General features: G+C 32.9%; 3 protein-coding genes and 1 pseudogene across 3 annotated transcripts; 2 read left to right on the top strand and 2 right to left on the bottom strand.

Annotated features, from left to right (window-relative positions):
* The first annotated feature begins 193 nt into the window (after window positions 1-193).
* LOC120125225 (protein RTE1-HOMOLOG-like) lies at window positions 194-2,284 on the top strand. Its single transcript, XM_039143707.1, has 3 exons — window positions 194-303; window positions 532-818; window positions 1,865-2,284. The coding sequence occupies exons 2-3, from the start codon at window positions 543-545 to the stop codon at window positions 2,282-2,284; spliced, it is 696 nt and encodes a 231-aa protein (XP_038999638.1). The 5' UTR covers window positions 194-303; window positions 532-542.
* Window positions 2,285-3,099: 815 nt separating this feature from the next.
* Window positions 3,100-4,613, top strand: LOC120125235 (thioredoxin H-type-like). The gene is made up of 3 exons (XM_039143717.1): window positions 3,100-3,284; window positions 4,144-4,266; window positions 4,358-4,613. The coding sequence occupies exons 1-3, from the start codon at window positions 3,195-3,197 to the stop codon at window positions 4,508-4,510; spliced, it is 366 nt and encodes a 121-aa protein (XP_038999648.1). The 5' UTR covers window positions 3,100-3,194; the 3' UTR covers window positions 4,511-4,613.
* Window positions 4,614-5,346: 733 nt separating this feature from the next.
* Window positions 5,347-10,308, bottom strand: LOC120125306 (annotated as a pseudogene).
* A 1,025-nt stretch (window positions 10,309-11,333) lies between these two features.
* Window positions 11,334-15,282, bottom strand: LOC120125488 (phosphatidylinositol/phosphatidylcholine transfer protein SFH12-like). The gene is made up of 12 exons (XM_039143923.1): window positions 14,784-15,282; window positions 14,280-14,379; window positions 13,907-14,173; window positions 13,594-13,671; window positions 13,378-13,479; window positions 13,237-13,286; window positions 13,013-13,112; window positions 12,806-12,898; window positions 12,580-12,690; window positions 12,284-12,386; window positions 11,758-12,128; window positions 11,334-11,426 (listed from the first exon to the last, which is right to left on the bottom strand). The coding sequence occupies exons 1-12, from the start codon at window positions 15,035-15,037 to the stop codon at window positions 11,334-11,336; spliced, it is 1,722 nt and encodes a 573-aa protein (XP_038999854.1). The 5' UTR covers window positions 15,038-15,282.
* Between the last annotated feature and the right edge of the window lie 5,579 nt (window positions 15,283-20,861).

Raw genomic sequence — 20,861 nt, 5'->3', positions numbered from 1 at the left:
CTTTTGTCGGGGTTTTAAACAGGTTTCTCACCAACCCCTGTATTTAGAAAAAAGGCTAATTCTTATTTAGTTCCTCTTTTGCGATAAAATTTAAGATTTAATCTTTTTCTTTAATTTGACTTCATTTAGTCCTATTGTTATAACGTTGTTACTAGTTCTTGTTAAAGCATGAATTTAATTCATTTTCAACCCATCCACTACCCCAAACATAAAACAAATTTGAAAAGATAACCCGGCCCCCCTTTCAACCCATCGCTGGGGCACTCTCCGTTGGATCTTCGTTTGTTTTCTTTGACGACAAAGGTACGCTCTAATCTCAAGTTTTCTATTTTCGTTAATTATGCTGTATCAGTTCCTACGAAAACCCTCTTTGGTTTGTCAGTCGAATTTTCGCGCGTTTATTTTGCTTTGAATTCAATCTTCTCTCCTTCGTTAATGAATGATTGATTCGGAGAAAAATATAGGAAATGATCAATCCGGTTAGGAATAACGGATATGCATTTTACTTTTATTTTCTTTTCTCAATTTTAGATCAGTTGGCAATGCAAGAACAAGTAGATTCGCATCATCGGTTAATGGTGGAAAATGGTTTCCCGTGCCCACATAGTATGGATATTGATCCAGGAAGGGAACGGTTTCCATGCTGCATTGTTTGGACACCTCTGCCCATTCTTTCGTGGCTGGTTCCTTTCATTGGCCACGTTGGGATTTGCAGAGAAGATGGAACTATTCTAGATTTTGCAGTGTCTAATTTTGTCTTCGTTGACCATTTCACTTTCGGACCAGTGGCTCGCTATTTGCAAATTAACAAAGATAAGGTAATAAATTCATGTTCCAACTTCATTTTGGCTGTCATTTCTATTTCTTCTTGAATTTCATTCATTGATTAAATATAAAAATAAAAAGAGGGTTGCAATACATGAAAATGACATGGTAACTTAAACTGGATTAAGAATCCAAAATTAGGATTTATTTGTTTGGTCGTGCTGTGCAACTTTACCTTAGATGGGGATTTGATAGGGAATAACTGTACTATAAACTCCTATGCTTTCCAATGATTTGTGAATGCACTATGGCAGATTTTCTGAAGTAGGATTTATTGGTTCCATTGTGCTTCATGCGCTTGTCTTAGTTGGGGATATGATAGGGAAGAATTGTAATAGGCTACACAATCTGAATTTTTATGCTTTTCAATAATTTCTGAATGCACCATGGCAGACCTTGGACGTAAGATTTACTGGTTCCATCCTGTGCCTTGTATGGGAATCTGATGTTTTAGAACTGTAATAGATTGTAATTTGCCATGATTTTCGATCATTTTGAATGCACTATGGCAGACCTTTGAAGTAGGATCTACTGGTTCCATTGTGCTTTATGCCTTTTCTGTAGATCCGGATTTGATAGGGAAGAACTGTAATAGACTAAAATACCCTTGATTTTCAATGATTTGTGAATGCACTAGGGCAGACCTCTGAAGTAGGAACTATCATTTCCATTTTGCTTTACACCTTTGCCTTAGATGGGGATTTTTTTATATGGAGGAACTCTAATAGACTATAAGTTCATATGCTTTTGAATAATTTGTGACTGCACTATGACAGATTTGTAGGCAAAATTTTTGGAGTATTGGTAACAAAGGATGGTGTCTATAAGTTTGCACCAGTTTAGAATATAACTCGGGTTTCTTTTTAATAATTCATAGATGCACTTTGGTTTGGTTGAAATGAGAGCAAAAATTGGCATATCGATTGTTATGATCAATGCCAATGACAGGAAGTGTAGATGCCAGAAGTTTTGCTTCAGTATTTCTTTTTTAATCATTACTCCTCAGTCAAAGTTATAATCTTTGGAGTTCTTTTGCTAGGAATGCGGCATTTCTCCCCATTCATCTGCATTTAAAGGGGATCAAGAAAACCAGCATGATGATCCTAGAAGGGAGACATTAACATGGGACGATGCTCTTCGAAAAAGCACGATGGAGTTCCAACATCGGGCATACAGCCTTTTCACTTGCAATTGCCATTCCTTTGTAGCAAACAACTTGAACAGGTTAGGCTTTCATTCTGGTGGGTGGAATGTAGTGAGCGTTGCTCTTCTCGTCTTACTCAAGGGACATTGGGTGAACAGAATAGGATTTTTGCTATCTTTCTTGCCATTTGTTATTGTATCAGGTCTCGGACTTGTGTTCGGTGGAACGACATATCTGTTTTTCTTGGCCCTCTTTGCATCCCTTCTTGTTGGTTGGTTCCTTCTTGGTACTTACTGTCTCCAGAATTTGATCTAGTTGTAGCTTTTATGTTTTTCAACTCCAACTCCAACTCCAACTCCATTAATGTAGAAGATATTCTTGTAATCTTCATGGGCGTGGCTATTGATGTATATGTTTAATGTTAGTATATATTGGTGTGCTTACCTGCATCGTAACCATGCTTAAGAGATTATACTTGATATTTTTTTATCTTAATAGTTTGCTTAAGTAGATTTTCCTTATCAAAATCGCCAAATCTATAAACAGCTGGTTGTAATATATATCGGTTCAATTTTTGGTAAAAATAAACTTTTTTATAAGAGGATGGAACTCATAATCATGTGTCAAATTAAAATTTCATTCAATGGTTGTTGGTTTAGTTTTAGTTGGTATTATTGTCGGTGTAACATACAAGAGAATGTGAGAATGTAAGAGATTTGAATTCTGCGAATATAAATGAAATAAAATAGATTAAAAAGATTATATTCTAAAGAACCATTTTAATCTGATTTGGGTTAAGTAAAAAGAATAGATTTTTGTTTTTGATATAATTTTATTTAATTAAATTATTTTTAACTAATATAATTTTTATAATTATAAAATAGTAACATATTAAAATAATATTTTTTAAATGTTAGTTAAGTGATATAATAATAAAATATTATAGATACTTTTATCAATTCAAAATTTTATTCAAATTCGTGTTTATATATAATATAATATATAATATTTATTATCATTATAGGTTATACATAGATAGTGGTAGAATCGTAATTAAACCGAAACTCTAGGCCCATCCCATTGCCGAAAGCTGAATTTGCTTATTTAAATAGAGCAAAGGGAATGAGACAAAAACAGAGAGAGGCACTTTTTGCGTGACAAATTTATAGTGTTATTTTATACATTTGGATTGGGTTCTCATTTTACTTTGAAGAACTAATTTAAAATGGCAGCAGAGGAAGGCCTAGTGATCGGTTGCCACACTCTTCAGGCTTGGAACGAGCAGCTTCAAAAATGCAACGAATCCAAAAATTTGGTATTTTATTTTGTTTCCTTCATTTAATCTAATATTTTATTCGTGTTTCATTTAGCTTACATTTATGATTATTCTGTGTTTCCAGATCTGATCTGTTTTCATTTGTTTCTGGATTTAGAATTTTAATCTAAATAATTTACAATCTGTAACGTTTAAGGCTTTAAGCTTCCAGGAAAGAAAAAAAAAATTCTGTCGTCGGTGAAGAGATCTTTTTCTTTTTTAAATTTAAACAATATCTCACTGAATACAATCTTACCAGTCCATTTTACATTTTAAAACTTGGATTGAATGGATATTGGGTGATTAACGTATTCTGATACATAAAATATTTGTGGAACAGTGAACCAGGCTGTCAGTATGTGGATAGGCTTAATATTTAAAATGTTTGGTTGAATCTTTCCCTATTAAGCAGGGTTGTGACATAGAAAATGGAAAACAAATGCTAAAATAAATTAAAATTGGAGATTCATCTAAGTAAATATCCCTATATATTTTTTAATACAAAAAAATTTAGGGGGCAATTTCTCCAGAGTTATAACATAGCCTTTTTTACAATTGTTGTCCTGATAAAAAGGGAAAGGTGCTGAAGAACCACAATAGTAACGTACACTATGGAAATAAATGTGATATTATGGTGACAAATTCTGTTACTTGACCTTTTGTTTTCCCTAAATCTAAAATGTGCATTTGAATCTTCGGATATGAGTATGAGATTTTCCATATCCGATGCTGACCTCTGAAATCGGATGCCATAGCTTGTTCTCTGTAGTCATATGCTCTGACAACTTTTCAGCTTTCATTTTTCCACCTTTTAAATTGGGAATGGTATATGAGTTTTGAGGTAATGTGGTAAATGAAGGTGGTGGTTGATTTCACTGCATCATGGTGTGGACCCTGCCGCTTTATTTCACCTTTCCTGGCGGAACTAGCCAAGAAGTTCCCTTCTGTCACCTTTCTTAAGGTGGATGTTGATGAATTGAAGGTAAAAATCCAGAATTAAAATCACCAATATTCTATCAGGTGTGTTCGATATGTACGAGTCGAACAAATTTGAGTTTTTTTTTTTTTCTCAGGATGTTGCTGCCGATTGGGCTGTAGAGGCAATGCCGACTTTCATGTTCCTCAGGGAGGGTAAGATTCTGGGAAAAGTGGTAGGAGCAAAGAAAGATGAGCTTCAGCAGACTGTGTTAAAGCATATGGCTGCCTCTGGTACTACTTCTGCTTGATTATCGTATTTATTAGCACTATTATATCATCTTTTCATGTCTGGAGCAACATATTAGTATTAAAGACCTCATTCTGCCCTATTATCTGGGGTATAAATAAATCAGGCTTGAACGAATAAGATTATATTTATGTTCGTTTGATTTTAGTGTTTATGTTTAGCTCTTGTTCGTTTGTTTATTTTTGAAAATGTTCCGATTCACTTAACGTTCGCAAACATGTTTGTTTAACGTTCACGAACATGTTCGACAATCAACACTCTTTTTACTCCTTTATTTGCAAGCCAAAGAAAAATTGTGAAATTATGCCACCGGTCCTTAAATGTAAAAAAACAAACAAACAAACAAACTTAAAAATAGTCAATAAACGAGTCAAGAAATGAATAAATGAACTTGTTAGTAAACATAAATGAACTGAATTTACTATTATTTGTGTATGGTTATTTATTAAATAAACATAGAATTTTATTCATACTCTTTTATTTAGTTTAATTAAAGAACATAAATAAATTTGTATAAATAATTCACGAACTATTCATCGAATAAACACCTACTACATTTCTTAAGACTATTTTTTTTATCTAAAGTATGAGCATGTATACCGATTTTTCCATTTTTAAACAGCATACATTTATATCTTCTAATGGTATTTCCAGCTGTATCTTAAAATATTGTCTACATTATTAAAAAAAATGCCATTAACAAATATCAATATAATCTTTACGGCATTTTTTATTCACAAATCTTCTAACAAATTCTCTTTCAAAGACTTAAATTCAGCGCAGCATTCGCATTAAATTCAATATCTTGCAAATAACTATAATAGCCTACCAATAAGTTATTTTAAGTATTATGAAACTAGTTGTATTTTCATGGCAAATATATGAAACTAGTTAGAAGAGAAGACCAACCGGGTGCACAGCGGTAAAATGCGGCCGGTTTTCTGCTTCAGATTCCACAGGCAACTGTTGCATTCTCCACATTGTTGTGAAATGTGGTTAATTTGGTTATAGCTAGTGCCTCTCCATGAAGTGATGTTCTTGTGGACTTTGTTATATGAACCTCTACATAATCGCCAACGGTGGGATTTCGTTTTCCATCCATCTGATTATCTCGATCTGGCAGAGGAAGATTAGCAAATGAAACTCTATGGCCTCTATCGCTTTTGCCCACGAGCTCTGTTTCCGGAGTTTTCTTGCTCGGTCCTTCAACCAAAACAAGTTGGATGGTTCCCACCTGGGAGTCATAACGCTGACAAGTACTCTCGTGGAAAGCCTTGATAAGTTCGGTGAGCCTTCTTTGCTTCACTTCTTCAGGAACATCGTCAGAGTAGTTTCTATGTGCGTGAGTTTTCTCCCTCATGCTGTATGCAAACATGAATGCCATATCATAACCAACTGCCTTTATTAGGCTTATCGTGTCTGCGTGTTCCTCCTCTGTTTCACCACAGAAACCTGCCCAAAAAAATCCAAATGATAAAAGCGCTACTCCGGAAATTGCAGGCCGAAATGTATAAGGTGAAGATGTTTTACAGGTGGATTCACCACGCATAATTGTAAAAAATGATTGATCGTGAATGTTCATTACCTAGGATTCATCAACGATATGCCCAAAATTCTCTATACCAACCCTAGAATCCGAGGCTCTTAATTAGACGTTTAAACTTACGTATGCTTTAACTCCTACTTTATCAAAGCATGAAAGTATAAACTTGGCTCACACTGCCTATGTTTCATATGCAAGTATGCTCGAAACAAGGGCTGAAAAGGCCAACTGCCCATGTTTCATATGCAAGCATATTAACTGAAATAGAACGCCACACTAACATAACAAAACCTTACCACAAATAAAATCACTATTTATTCCGACATCTGGAATGATTGTGCGTATCTTTTGAACGAGCTCTAAATATGCCTCTCTACTATACCCCCGACGCATTCTCTCAAGCACTGTGCTACTCCCTGTTTGCGCGGGCAAATGAATACACCTGCAGATATTATGGCGGTCTCGCATCACATACAATAATTCATCTGGAAAATCTTTAGGGTGTGGGGATGTATATCTGAATCTCATCTCTGGAAACTCAGTCGAAAGTCTATCTAAGAGATCAGCAAACCGCAAGCCTGTATTTTCCACCTTACACATGCTTTTGAACCCTTCGCTCAACTCCCAACTATTTACCGGTTCAACTTCTTTTTCACTTCCAGATGTATCATTATAACTATTCACATTCTGCCCAAGAAGTGTTACCTCCTTCACACCTTTGTTCCAAAGCTCCCCCACCTCCTTCACTATAGACTCATGGGACGAGACCTCTCTCTACCTCTAGTAAATGGAACAATACAAAACGAGCACATATTGTTACATCCTCTCATCACCGACACGAAAGCCATAACTGCATTTTTTGATATCCCAACAGGACTAATATCAGCATCCGTCTCCTCGAGTGAAAGAAGAGTGTTGATCCCTTTCCGACCGTAATCAACCTCGGCAAATCTCTATAAGCATCCGGTCCGCATACCACATCAACCATCTTATCAGCATCCAGAATCTTATCCTTTAACCTTTCAGCCATACATCCTAACACCACCACTTTCGGTGGGCGCAACGACTGCGACCTTCCCGTAGGCCGTATCTACATTACTCTTCCAACCTCTTTAAAAACCAAAAATAGTTAAGCCTTTGCCACACTTTTGCTCAGCATTGTCCCTTATGGAGCAAGTATTAATAAATATGATCTCAGCAGTCCTGGGAACTTCCACTGTTTCATTATAGCCGGCATTCTTCATTATCGAAAGCACAATTTCCATATCATTTATATTCATTGACATCCATACGTTTCATGATAAATTCTACCTCTTGAAGCAACTTCCGCAATTGATTCATCACCAGCCAAAATACTAAAAAATAAGTATAGCAAATTCAACTTATATTTTTCATGCATAAGACAGAAAATATGCAAAAAATTGGGGGGGGGGGGAAGAGAAAATAAAATAATTTGACTTACTCGGGCGGCGGTCGAGAGGCGGTGAGGGAATATTGAGCAGTGAAGTGATGGAGGGAGGGTACGTCGGCGTTGAGAAGGTGGTGGGATTGAGAGAAGCTTCTGGAAACATCGAGAGCAAAGGATTTTTTTGATTGGCCTGTGAGAGAAATGGCGATGAGAATTGGGATTGGAAGCTAAAGGCGTTGAAGAGAAGAACCTAAGAGAGTTGAAACGGCATCGTCGATGGATTCTGAAGCAGCAGCCAGGCTGGCTGAAGACGGGGTCGTAGAGAGATTAATATACCTTTAACTAATATGTTTTCGTTGGACACTAAAAACTGAGGAAGCTTTTTAAGCTAAATGAGGCTATGCGCGTTATGAACAAATGTTAGAGAATGGTGTTGTCTTATCTCATGAAAGGAGATTAGTGATATATTTGAGTAATGTTTTGGTATAAGAAATTCTGATTTATCAATTTGTAGAAGAGAATATTTGGTCAATCTTGTGATTGTGACCAAATGAAAATATTACTTGGAAAAAAATCTGTTTATTACTAGAACAGATCACGAGTCTTTAAAACATCTATTAAAATACAAGTTTAAATATAAAAGAAATGCCTAACAAAATTATTGGGATTAAATTATGTTATACAATATAGAAAAGGGAGTAATTTGAATGTTGAGGCTTTATCAAGAAGATGGAGCCATAACATGAGCTACTAAAGTTAATAGTTATCGTCGTTATACCTTTTTGAGTTCAAGGAATATATAGAATTTACGAAGAGATGTGGTGTTAAAGATAAGATTACCAAAACTTTTAATGAATTTTGTTCTCTAAAAATTAATATTTACGAAAAACATGTCAAATAAATTCTAAAAAAAATATCTTAAATAGAGAAAATAAGCGTATTAAATAATAAAAATAAATATAACAATTATATATCATTAAATTTATTATTTCATGTAGCAGTATATTAACTGTTTAAGAGTCTTAAATTAATTTTATGCTATCAAAATTAATATTAACATTGACTTAGCACATTGATAACACGGATTATCTCTATTTTTGTAGGGTTATTTTGAGAACTCTTATTATTTCTTTGTTTATCTTTATGTTTCCACTTTTGATCATAAGAATAACTATTATGATCACTCTTGTAACCATTATTATTATAATATCTATTACATCATAATTATATGTATTGATCACTCTTATAACCATAAGAATAACTATTGTGATCACTCTTTTAATATATGTATTGATGTGTTCACTTCATGAAATTGAATGAATTTAATAGAGCATATTTCTTTATGCATGAAATAATTTTCCTATTTAAACAAAGTAAATGTCTCAATAACTTTTATTTGAGTTAATGATCAAATTACATAGTATCTTATATAACTCATAAATAAGTAATTATAAATTTTAACATGTATCAATAAGGAGATTACCAAATAAATAACCAAAGGCACATTAATCACGAAAATATATGAAACATTAATAATGATAATTCATTCTAAATCAATCCACAATTTAAAACTCAAAATTCCAAAGACATTATAAGTCTAAAAATTAGAGATATTTATCATCAAGTTTCAATAGGATAGAAATTAATTAATATATGATATTTTATTAATGATGAAAAATAAATAAAATTCTAATAATTAAATATTGTATATTATAAAATTTAAAATTTGTTATTAATTATATAAAAACTATCTTAAAATTTGAAATCCCCCCGACAAAAATCGGGGATTGCTTTAGATGAGATGTCAATTGAGCAACGGCTTTGGAACAAGCATTATATACTTGAATTTACTTTATTAATTAATACGAAAAGTCATTCAGCAAGGAATCAGAGTGGTTATGAAGATTCCTCTAACTTCAAATCAATTCCAGTTTTATATGATGAATCAGTTCTCATATTCTTTTGTGTCGGTGGGCATGGCAAGTCTGGTTTTCTTTGTTTTTCCTACAGTAATATTCGATATCCGAAGCACTTCTATCGGAAATTAATACATGGAAATGATCATTCCCTTGATGTCGAAAATCCAGAAAAGACCCGAGTTCCTGTGAGCAATGCTCTGCAATTTCTCTCCAACCATTCTGCAACCACACCCTTCCATCACTCTCTGTAAGCTCCACCTGCCATATTGCACCACTTGGGACCTCAAGATTAACAGGCCGTTACAGTTGGTTTCCGTTCAGCCGAAGAAGTATCGATAGTGTTGTTAGAATTCAAACAATATCGGTTCGCAAAGTACATTACAACAAAGCAGCAAAAAATGAGGATAGCTAAAACAATGTTCACATACGCATATTGACAGATGCAGCCTCTGGGTGGTGGTGAAGCATTTCAGTCCACATCATCTCCCTAATCATCAGTTCTCTCATGTTCTCATCTGTCTCTAGATCGATGGCCCTAATAGGTAAGGATATAGGAGTGTTTTTCTGTGGCTGTAACTCTCTTTGATAGGTGGAAAACAAGCATCCTTTGCAACAAATCTATGGCCAACAGACCGACTTGTGGGTATAAATGGGAAAAGTGGACGCCCCTAGAGTACTGAAGCGACTTGATACACCTTCGAGCTTTGGGATTATCAACAAACTGAAGATCAGACTCTTGTTGGCATCCAAGAACATTGATAATCAGCTTAAGCTGGTTGAAGCATTCTGTTCCAGGAAAGATAGGTTCCAACCAAGAATCCCTGCAAAGATGAATCCTACTGACCAAACATCGATAGAGGTCCCGTAATTGTCACACAGAGTAGGAGCACAGGTGAACGGTACCAGCGGATGACAATATACTCAGTCATTGATTGTCCGTTGCCTCAGATGGTTCGGGCCAGGCCAATATCACATATCTTTAAGTCACAGTTAGCAACTACTTTGCATTGACAAGGAGGTTTCCGGGCTTCAAATCTCAGTGAAGGCTGTTTGCTGAGTGGAGGTATTACTGATAAGAAGGCATATTTTCGTACTTTTCTATTACGGATAACCAAATAGAATTGAGGGAAGTGAACAAAAATGATTTCTATCTTCAAGGTTAGATAGTGTGCCAGTCAGGTAATGAGAACAGTACAAAAGTGCATTTGTTTTTTTAATAGTATGAGGTGATTATAAGCTATTATTTGTTTATAATCTTTCTTAACCATTGACAACGTATATGCACCTTACAAACATAACTGCTCGAACCTAAGAATTCAAAAGAGAATAACATTCCTTTAACTTGTGAGGACCTCAATGAGAACAGTAGAAAACTGCAGTTTTTCTAAGAATGGTTGGGTGTATGGACCAATTAATTATTGTCAACATGGTAACTTTGATGGAACACAAAATGACAGCAAATCAAAATAACAGAAACTAGGAATTAAATATGTATATTAACTTCAATAAAATAAAAGTATTTAGATTAACACTGACAATAATCAAATTCCCCAGCATGTTTCTAGGGAAGTTACATTTCCTTGCCTTCTAAGATTCTGGTTTATAAACCAGGCAGATAGAAAAAAAAAAGAACAATAGAAAAAGGTCGGACTCATGCATGGCGACAGGAATAATATATATGTACATTGGTCCGTGCAGCCCAATTTAATGATCAAATCAAAACTTTGGATTGGCAACTTATGAGAGCATTGATAGACGACCAGAGTGCATTTGAAGGGTGTGGGTTGGATTGGCCTTCTTAAGAAACAAATCGTTCCACCGTCTCTATTTCCTCGGCATCTGTCAGCTTTCAGCGTCTCATCCTTCACCAAAACTGGGACCACGAGCAAATTGAGGTTACGAAATGAGAAAGGTTCATAAGCTAACGATAAGAAAAAGGGGCAATATTATGATCTTAATAGCTTACCAATAAAGTCCTCTTCTTCTTCTTCCTTTTTTCAATATATTCCGCGAGCTCCTGCTGCTGAGCAAATGAGTCCTCTAGAGCCTGAAAATGCAAGGCGATGACAACGGCAATCACTTTTAAGTCCTTACAACACCGGAACACTAAAGATTAAGCTTTGCAGTTCCTTTTTCTTCTTTTTTATATCTCACACTCGGGTACACTAGTGTTTGATATGAGTTTGTTAAAAAAATTCAAGATTTCCATGTATTTTAATGGTACTTGAAGGACTAAAACCCTAGATATGAGTCTAATTATAATACTTCAAGAAAAACGAAGAGTAGAAGCAATATAGATAGGTGCAGTTATAGCTTGTGCTAATCTGATAGTCAATTATATGACGTACATGATTCCATAAAAAATAGCAACAATTTACCTTCTTGGTTGCCATAAGCTCTTGCTCCAAAGCATCAGCCCGCCTTAGAGCAGAATTCAACATTTCTTCCTTCTCAGGGGGCATTGTTGTAGATTGCATGTTGATAGCAGCTAGTCTGGCTTCCAACTCAGCCATACGTTTCATGACTGACTCCAACTCATTAGGAGTGATGCTTGCTTGGGGTGGAATTTCCTTGATCTTAACCGTTAAGGGAGCCGGAAGTGCAGGCCTGACATCGCTGGCCTTTATCGGCATGTTACGTGTCACTTTCACCATGGTGGCAACTCCCATAACAAAGGTCATCACACCATTGAAAAGAGGAGAGCTAATCACATCAGGGGTCTTGCGATTTTCTTGCTTGGTAAAAGAATCTGCAATTCCACAATAAATCTTAGCACCAGCGATAATTTAGGATCCTAATATAGTACCTTAGACACAGTTATAACACAAAGAAAATAACAAATGTGACATTGACGCATGATCAAGGAACATGCAGAGCAAATCACAATCTGAGTAAGCCATGTACCTTTTGGTAGAGGAGCAAAATTTTCATTTTGCTGTCTTTTCTGCAAAGCCATATCCGTAGGTTCTTTAACCACTGGAACAATTTCCATTGAGGCCTTTGGGACCTGGGAATTTCAGAAGAAAATGGAGGGGGTTAAGGGAAAGCATGTAAATTCCATCAGGTCAATATATCTAGGAACTCTGCTCAAAGTACTATGTTGATAGGCCTTGCATTGCATCCTCTAAGGCTGGGACATTTTTCACTATTTGTTTGACATTTTAGGTCCTGAAATATCCAAAGAAGGCTGCTAAACTTACAATATCCAGCACAGGGGCGGATTCCGAATGCTCAATTTGATTATTTGATTGTTTATCTGCTGCATCTGGAACTGGCACTGCATCCAAGGAATCACTAGCCACTGGCGTAGCCTGTGAAACAAACTACTTGGTCAAGCGATGAAAAAATAAGAGTCAGAGTAAAACAGGGCATCAATGTAGAGGGAAAAAGAGCAAGAGAGGTGCATGTTGACAGAGAAAGTAGAACCTCTGTGAGCACAGTTTTATCCTCTGAAGTTTTCTCTTCAATGCTTTCAGCCTGAGATTGCTTTGAGCCTTTATGTGCACCACTTTGAACCATCTGCAAGTCAAAAGAATTGGTTAGGAGTGCCTTGAATCCTGATTACAAACTATACTAGATAGTCAATATGACTGCAACTGATAAAACAGAAAGAAAAACAAATGAGTGGATCACCTTTATGATCTCTGGGTCCTTCCATGGACCCTTGTCGGAAACCATGCAACCACCATGTTCAGCACAAGTGCAAGTGCCTCCCAAAAAATCGGGTAATTCACTGGTATAAAGCTCGGACATCAAAAAAAAAAAGGTAGATACATACGAAAAGAAAGGAAGCAACACCAGTAATTTGTTGCAACATGAAAAATAAACAAAATTCAGATTATCTGATGGGAATATACCTTTCATCAATTATTTCAAGTAAATTTTTCTGAAATTTGTTACCAAGAACCTGGGATGTAATCGGTTTCACCAATTAGTTTCTTATTGGTTAAAAATTGCAAATTCAGGTATGAGGAAGAGAATGTAATATGTATTCTTACATTGATCTTGGCTGTGGTCTTAGGATCAAGGAAAGATTTGACAGAGTTCCACAACATTCTAAATCCAGAACCGGCATTGATGATGAACATGCGGTTTAATGTCTGCAGAAAAGGCAAAGGCATTGCACATCACAATTCCATCATTTAAAGTTTGAAACATCATACGAAATCAAAATCTTGGCTATTATGCATGAATAATGTTAAGGAAATCAGTACCTCAGGATAATTATCACCGTCAATCTTCTGAAGACTACCTACAAGGTCCCTTGCAGCTTTAGTGAAGCTCTTAAGACCCTGTGTCATTAACTCAAAATTAAGACAGAAGACATTCTTATAAATGATTAAAAGTTTCCTTTATTTGTAAAAATAACTGAATTGGACGGTTAGAGTTTGAAATGAGCATTTCCTTTTTGTACAAAGAAGGTTGAAGAGTACAGCAAGAAGAACCAGCAGGATTAAGTCCGGATGTGTTAAAGTGAGAATTGAGTTTGTTGTATCATAGATATAGTCATTATTGAATCTCACTTACCACTCCATTCACATCCAAGATTGTTGTGCTTTGATCAATATGCTTCTTGGCTGCAATTGAGCAAGCTGGAAACTTCATTTGGAAGGTCTTCTCAAACTCCCTTACATGGTATTTGAGATAGCGGTCCATTGTAGTGACTTGCATGAGCTTGCCAGCATCTACCATACCTAGTCTTTCTATATAAACTGGCCGTCCATCCTTATCTACCCCATGGTACGCTTGGGGATAATATTTCAACACTTCTGAATGCTCCTTGAAGTCAAAGTCCTAAAAGGAAGAAAATGAGTCATCTTCAAGAGAATTTTTTAAAAAGGCAATATTCGACAGGAACCTTAAACAAATAGAAGAATTCTATGTTCTGCAAGACGAATACCTCAATAATTGTGTCGGTACCAAATCCCTGCCTCCATTGGAGCATATTAGTCCACATTTCCTTTGTTTTCTCCATGTCAAATCTTCTGGCCTTCAAGAACCTGCATAATAGAGAGATCGTTAATGTTGTAACTTAAATATAATATAATTGAGCATTCTCTTATTAACTGAAATCTTGGGGTATAAATGACCACTTAAATCAGACTGTGCATTGCTGCTCAAATCTTTCTTGAACTTGCATTCTACAATTGGGTTCACATGTGAACCCGTTAATCATCCTGCTTAGACCCGGATACATGCTGGAACTTAAAGTCTTATAACATAACAGTGTTTTTCTCTACAACAAAAATATATGAACCTATGTTATACAAACTCGGTCTGAAATAGATATGCTTCAACTTTTAAGAAAAAAATCATATATTTAGAAGATTATACTTCCGTACTCATCCAAATATTCAGACATGAGTACTTCTAAGGGAAATGAAGAGTCTGGAAAGATAGAAACCTGAGCAATGTATGATAATCATCATGTCTTGCAGGTAGCTTGTCCTCCGATATAAGTGTCTGACGCAAGGCATCAACCGACTGCAACTCCTCCGGATTTCGCTCATCATCAATTTCAATAGACAATACCTTACTGCTCCTCCTACCTCTCTTTGACATTGAATTCCGGAGTTTATTGGATGCACTCCTTGCCGTCGTCTTAGCGGACCCGTCCATACCTGATACAATGAACAAATTATTAACATTGAAATGCATATATACGAAAAACCCGAAACCAATCCAAGCATTTCATCTACTAACATTAAGTTTTGGTTTTTGATCGGCCATCAATAACAGAAAAACAACTAAATAATATATCACCGGAATACCATTACAGTTATGCCATAAAAAATGACCGTGCAAATCAACATTCAACAGTAGAATCAACAAAAGCATTCTCCACCAATGACAACAATCTATTCAAAGGTTTATGACCGGGTTCCAGTACGTTTCACATGCATACGCTTTCATTTAAGATATCTCCCGTTTTGAGCATGCATACGATTTCATTTAAGATATCTCCCGTTTTGAGCAACACTGATTCCTTAAGGATCTGTCATTCCAAAATGCACCTCCATTTAATATATCGTCCTTTTTTAGCACCACTGATCCCTTAAGAATCTGTCATTCCAAAATGCACCTCCCTTTATTCAAACTAAGAATTTGCCTTGGCCCTTGAGAAAAGATCTCTCTCAAATGAGAAGCTCTTCATTTGAACCAACATATGCACACTTTCGAGTGACAAATCCTTGGATGTAAGCATACGTGGGAGAGACGTCCGAATCACATAGGACAACACAGAAATGTCCTAAAATCAATACATTAAAAGGAACATGAAAATGTACAATGAGATTAAACAGCAAAAAATAAAAAGGGTTCTAATTCATGTCCTATTCCCATACATATGAACATGTTAATAGAAAATCTAACCATGCATGAAGATCTAAAAAAAAATACGTAAAAAGGGGGGGGGGGGAAGGCTTTAGAATCAGAAAACCTTGGGTCTCAGCCGTTATTTGAATCAATTAAGGATTTTTTGCAGACAGAGAAACAGTAAAGGGTAGAAGATTCAAGCAGTCGTTTTATCGTATATCAATCGACCCCCCTGGATTCAAATCTCTGCCAATACAATACTAAATATTACTAACAAACATTCAAACATTTAAGAAAACATAAAACCCAGAGAAGACAACAAAACTAGGATGTACCTCTGCGACGTGGGAAGGAGGATAGTGGGTATGTTAATATAACAGAAAGCACAGTAACTCATTTTCCATGGGATTTTTCAGCTTTCGTGTTCGAAAATGGCGGAGAGACAAAGAGGCAGAAAACGACATTCCAATTATTAAAGAAGAAAATGGGTCCGTCTCTCTTCTTTATTTGGCAATTAGCCATTGATGAGCTTTGACTAAATCTTCAACACTCGTCTTGACGACAGGTTTGGCCGTTTTGTTTTCACTTTCGAATATATGAATGATAATCGCCCTGTTTTTTGGTTGCAGATTACAAATTTGAGCGACATGCAAGGCCTTTCCATTCAAAAAATGTTGGGACTCAGGGAATTCATCTCAAACCACACGCCATTTTCCTCTTTTCGCGGCAAATTCATACGACATTTGTCTAGGCAATTGCCATTCGTTGGGTTGGAGATGTCCATGGAGCTTGGCTTTGTCCAAATGGTATACTACACATGACATTACCTAATATAAAGGAATTTAATCTGACATCCAAACTTCTAATTTTATCAATTAGGTAATTTAATTATTTAAATAATATCAATTAAATTACCCAGATTAAAAAACTGAAGTAATAATTAATATTTAAGGAAAAATTGAAAGGGACTAAACACATCAAACCAATAGATCATATCATATATATTTGAAATTCGGATTACAATAATTTTTATTATTTTAAAGATTTGATGTCATAAAAAAAATAAGAGTCGTCAAATCAAAATTTTAAATCCAACTTATTTAAAGAGTATAGCAATAGTTAATAATCTTTAAAGTAAGTGATTAAAAACTCTCAGTTGATACATTTATTCTCTACTAAGGTTCTGTTTGTTTAGCTATAATTAGTTTTTTAAAAATTGAATTCTGGAAAATGAATTATATTTTCTGGAAAATATTTTTCGGAAAATGTTTTCCAAGAAAATGAATTATTTTTTCTGGAAAAACGTTTTACGATATTTGGAAGATGTTGTTTAAACATTTTTTCCACTAGTTGATGAATTTTAAAAAAATATTTATTACAAATATTAAATACAATAAATAATATTATTTATCATAAACTTAATATAATTATTTTTAAAATATTAAAATTATTTATTTATTATTAAATATTATTTTTATAATTTTATTAATAAAATTATTAATATTGGTATATTTTATTGAAATAAAAATATTATAAATTATATTAATTATTTATTAAAGTAATAGTATTATATTATATTTTAAAAATATTAATTAGTATATTTTAAATACCTTTATTAAAATATTATTAGATTATTAGATTAATATTAAATATATAAATAATATTATTCATTATTAATTATTTAATAATATTATTTCTATGAAATTAATAAATAATATAAATTTTATTAATAATTTATTATATATTATTAAAATAAAAATATAATATCTTATATTATATTATATTATTATAATATAATTGATTATTTTATTATAATTGATTATTTTATTATAATATTAAAAATATAATATTATATTATTATAAATATTAATAAATATTTTATAAATATTTTAATAATTAATATTTTGACTAAAATGATATTAAAATATTTAATTAATATTAAATTCAGAAAAATAAAATTATTTTGAGTATTTATTCTTTGAAGTGAAAAGTTCAGAAAATCAGATCGTAAGTCATTTTCCAAAAGACATAAAGGAAATTATGTTGACCAAGAAAATGTTTTACGTTGACCAACTAGTTTTCCTCAAACCAAACACAAGAAAATATTTTTCCGAAAAACGAATTACGTGAAACAAACACGGAATTTCGGGGAACACCAATTTCATAATTGGTTTTTCCCCAAACAAACAGACCCTAAATTATGAATTCAATATCTATTAAAAGTAAAATTTCTCTTTCCCTTCCTTTAAGTAAGAATTATTAGAAAAAATATATATAAAAACACTTAAACAACTGAAACAAATCTAATAACTAATCTACAATTTAATAGATTATATATATATATGAAATTATAGTTCATACAAAGTTCAAAATTAAAATTAATTTAAAACTTTATATTAAATAATATTTTGTTTAATTGTGAATTTCGTCTTTTGTTTTATGAGAGTTCTTTTAACAATTTTTACTTAATGAAAGAAAGATTAAAAAAATTTACTTCTAATAAATATTGAACCAACGACCAAAAGAAAGGTATATGAATCATTTATATTTTTAAAACGATTCACATATATTATAAGTCAACTATACATTGACTCAAAAATTAGAACACTACAAATACTTAGAAATTTAGGGGGAATAGTATTTTTAAAATGTTACAAAAATATTTATTATTATTATTAATACCTTTTTACTCGATAGAAATAAGGGGCAGATGTACACTCCAATAGGAGTAATTGAGAAAATGTTAATTTTTCTTTATTTTTTTTTTTTTTTTTTTGAGAATAGAATGAACTTCGGTAAAAACCCTTTTATAACTCGTTAAGTTAAACTTCAAACGAGATAGAGAAAGGAAAAAAATACCCAAAATTACTATTACCAGTGCATTAAGGAAAGAGAAAATTATAAAATAATTTACATATATATTATTTTAAAAAATAGAATATTAAAATTTTGGTCCTTTATATTATAATTTCTAAATTCGTTAAAAAATTATTACTTTTTTATATTAATTTTTTACTATAACCCAACATCCTTAGGTTTATAACAACAATTTTTAGGTTTAAGCAGTTGTGTTTATATAATATATGTGTATTGTTAATAGATTAAGAAAATTATGAAAAAAATGTTATCTTGGTATAATCATCTGTATTCGATTTATTAATCAACTAATCTATATTAGGTACTACAGAGGCGATGGCGACCCTCCTAACACAATTTGCTCTATTCGCAAACATCAAGATTTGAATCCCTAATCTTACTTAAAGAATTTAGTGTCTCGTCCTACTAAATCAATTGATTGTTGATTCAATTTAAATATATTTGATTATTATCATATTTAGCTTTATTTTTTATGATTTAAAAATTAAAATATTATATTATAAGATAATAATTATTTATAAAAATAATTTAAAAAGTAAAAATAGTATATATTAAATTTAGATATAAATAATTAGCAACAACCAGTTGATCTAGTGGGATGGTGTAACACCCATTTCCCGTATATGTTATCGCATATGACTCCAGGATGTCACATAGTTCTTTCAATATAATCCTTATTCAAAAATCAGTAAAATTTTATTTCTTTCTAAAATCATTCAACTAGTATCAATAATCATAATATATTTCGTCACGATAGCAATTAAATCACTTAACTAAAATATTAATCAACAAAGCTTTATTTATAAACAGTAATAATAAATACTATCCATCAAAACCAAATTCAAACATAACTATTTTTAAGTATCACAAGCATTTAGTAGTATATGTCAACTAGTACTATCAACATTCAAAAAGATGACATATTGATTATGGAGTGGATCTAATATTCAAAAGTTGATGCTGGGCCAAGCTCCTTACTATTAACGATCTTCTTTTCCTACATGTGAAAATCATCACACGCTAAGTATACACTTAGTGAGGCATTATAATTTTAATAATAGTAAAAAGTAAAACATATGTATAGCAAAAAATAGTATATATATATATATATATATATATATATAATATGAAAACATTATATATAAAACTACTGATTCGTAATTCATTAAACCATAAATAAGATATTCAACATCAAACCAAATTCTCATTAAAAGTATTGTTATCAATTCATTCAAGCATGTATGTTCACATATCATGTCATATCACAATCTAATGTATGATAAATGAGAATACATAGTACATGATCACATACATATGCAGTTTAACTACCTTGTAAACAATTTGCACTTTTAGTATCATATAACTCATTTTCAATCAAATAAATAAATTAGTATATTTTCATTTCATATCAAACTTGTACCTTTCACTTTATTCATTTCACATCAAACATGTGCCTTTCATTTTATTCTTTTCATAGCACAATGTAAACCACTGAGAATGCAAGGTATATGAGTCAGATGAGCATATACATAAATAGCACCATCGTTACATAAGTAACGTCGGACATGCTAGGTACGATTGAAAGTAGCACTACCGTCACACAGACGTCAAACGTGCTAGGTACCATTAATAGTAACACCACCGTCACACGGACGTCAAACGTGCTAATTATCATTAATAGTAGCATCACCGTCACACAGACGTCAGACGTGCTAATTATCTTTAATGGTAGCACCATCGTCACAAAAGTGACGTAAGACATACTAAATGCTCAACCTCTATACCTATGACTCTCAATGTATTTACAATCGGCATTTTCATTAACTATCATTCACTTATGAGAATCTTTTAAACATGATTACAATCAAGTATCATATATCATTCACTTACCTTAATAAAGTATTGTATAATATATATTTCTCAATGCACATATAATATGCTTCTCCATCAAAATCACATATCATTTAAATATCAAAGTATTCATAAATACAAACATATCAAAATATCATATAAAAATGCATTGGGCAGTTCATACCTGAAATTATTCCTAAGAAATCATTAAAATAATAATAATATGAAATATAATAAAACAAATTAAAATCATTTTCTTTTCAAATCATTCGAGGTTGACTCATCGCAAGTCTTCCTCATGTCATACTTATAATAGTATAAATAAAATGCACTCACCTGGAAATGCCTCATTAGTAACCTTACTTACTGATTTTAGCTTCACTCTTTAACTTTTTCTTTAGCTTTAAGCTTTCTTTGATCTCGATCTTCATGTTCATCA

This window comes from Hibiscus syriacus, unplaced genomic scaffold (genome assembly GCF_006381635.1).
Source record: "Hibiscus syriacus cultivar Baekdansim isolate YM2019G1 unplaced genomic scaffold, ASM638163v2 tig00110430_pilon, whole genome shotgun sequence".
Lineage (NCBI taxonomy): Eukaryota > Viridiplantae > Streptophyta > Magnoliopsida > Malvales > Malvaceae > Hibiscus > Hibiscus syriacus.
Note: the sequence above shows the minus strand (reverse complement) of the source record. Positions and strands in the feature narration are given on the sequence as shown.

Bases quoted from the DNA above. Each gene is read 5' to 3' on its own strand.
- LOC120125225 (XM_039143707.1), top strand. From the start codon at position 543: ATGCAAGAACAAGTAGATTCGCATCATCGGTTAATGGTGGAAAATGGT. The intron at 819-1,864 runs GTAATAAATTCA...TTCTTTTGCTAG, and splicing joins TGCAAATTAACAAAGATAAG to GAATGCGGCATTTCTCCCCA.
- LOC120125235 (XM_039143717.1), top strand. From the start codon at position 3,195: ATGGCAGCAGAGGAAGGCCTAGTGATCGGTTGCCACACTCTTCAGGCT. The intron at 3,285-4,143 runs GTATTTTATTTT...TGGTAAATGAAG, and splicing joins GCAACGAATCCAAAAATTTG to GTGGTGGTTGATTTCACTGC. The intron at 4,267-4,357 runs GTAAAAATCCAG...TTTTTTTCTCAG, and splicing joins TGGATGTTGATGAATTGAAG to GATGTTGCTGCCGATTGGGC.
- LOC120125488 (XM_039143923.1), bottom strand. From the start codon at position 15,037: ATGCATTTCAATGTTAATAATTTGTTCATTGTATCAGGTATGGACGGG. The intron at 13,287-13,377 runs GTAAGAATACAT...ATTACATCCCAG, and splicing joins AGACCACAGCCAAGATCAAT to GTTCTTGGTAACAAATTTCA. The intron at 12,691-12,805 runs GTTCTACTTTCT...TTTGTTTCACAG, and splicing joins ATAAAACTGTGCTCACAGAG to GCTACGCCAGTGGCTAGTGA.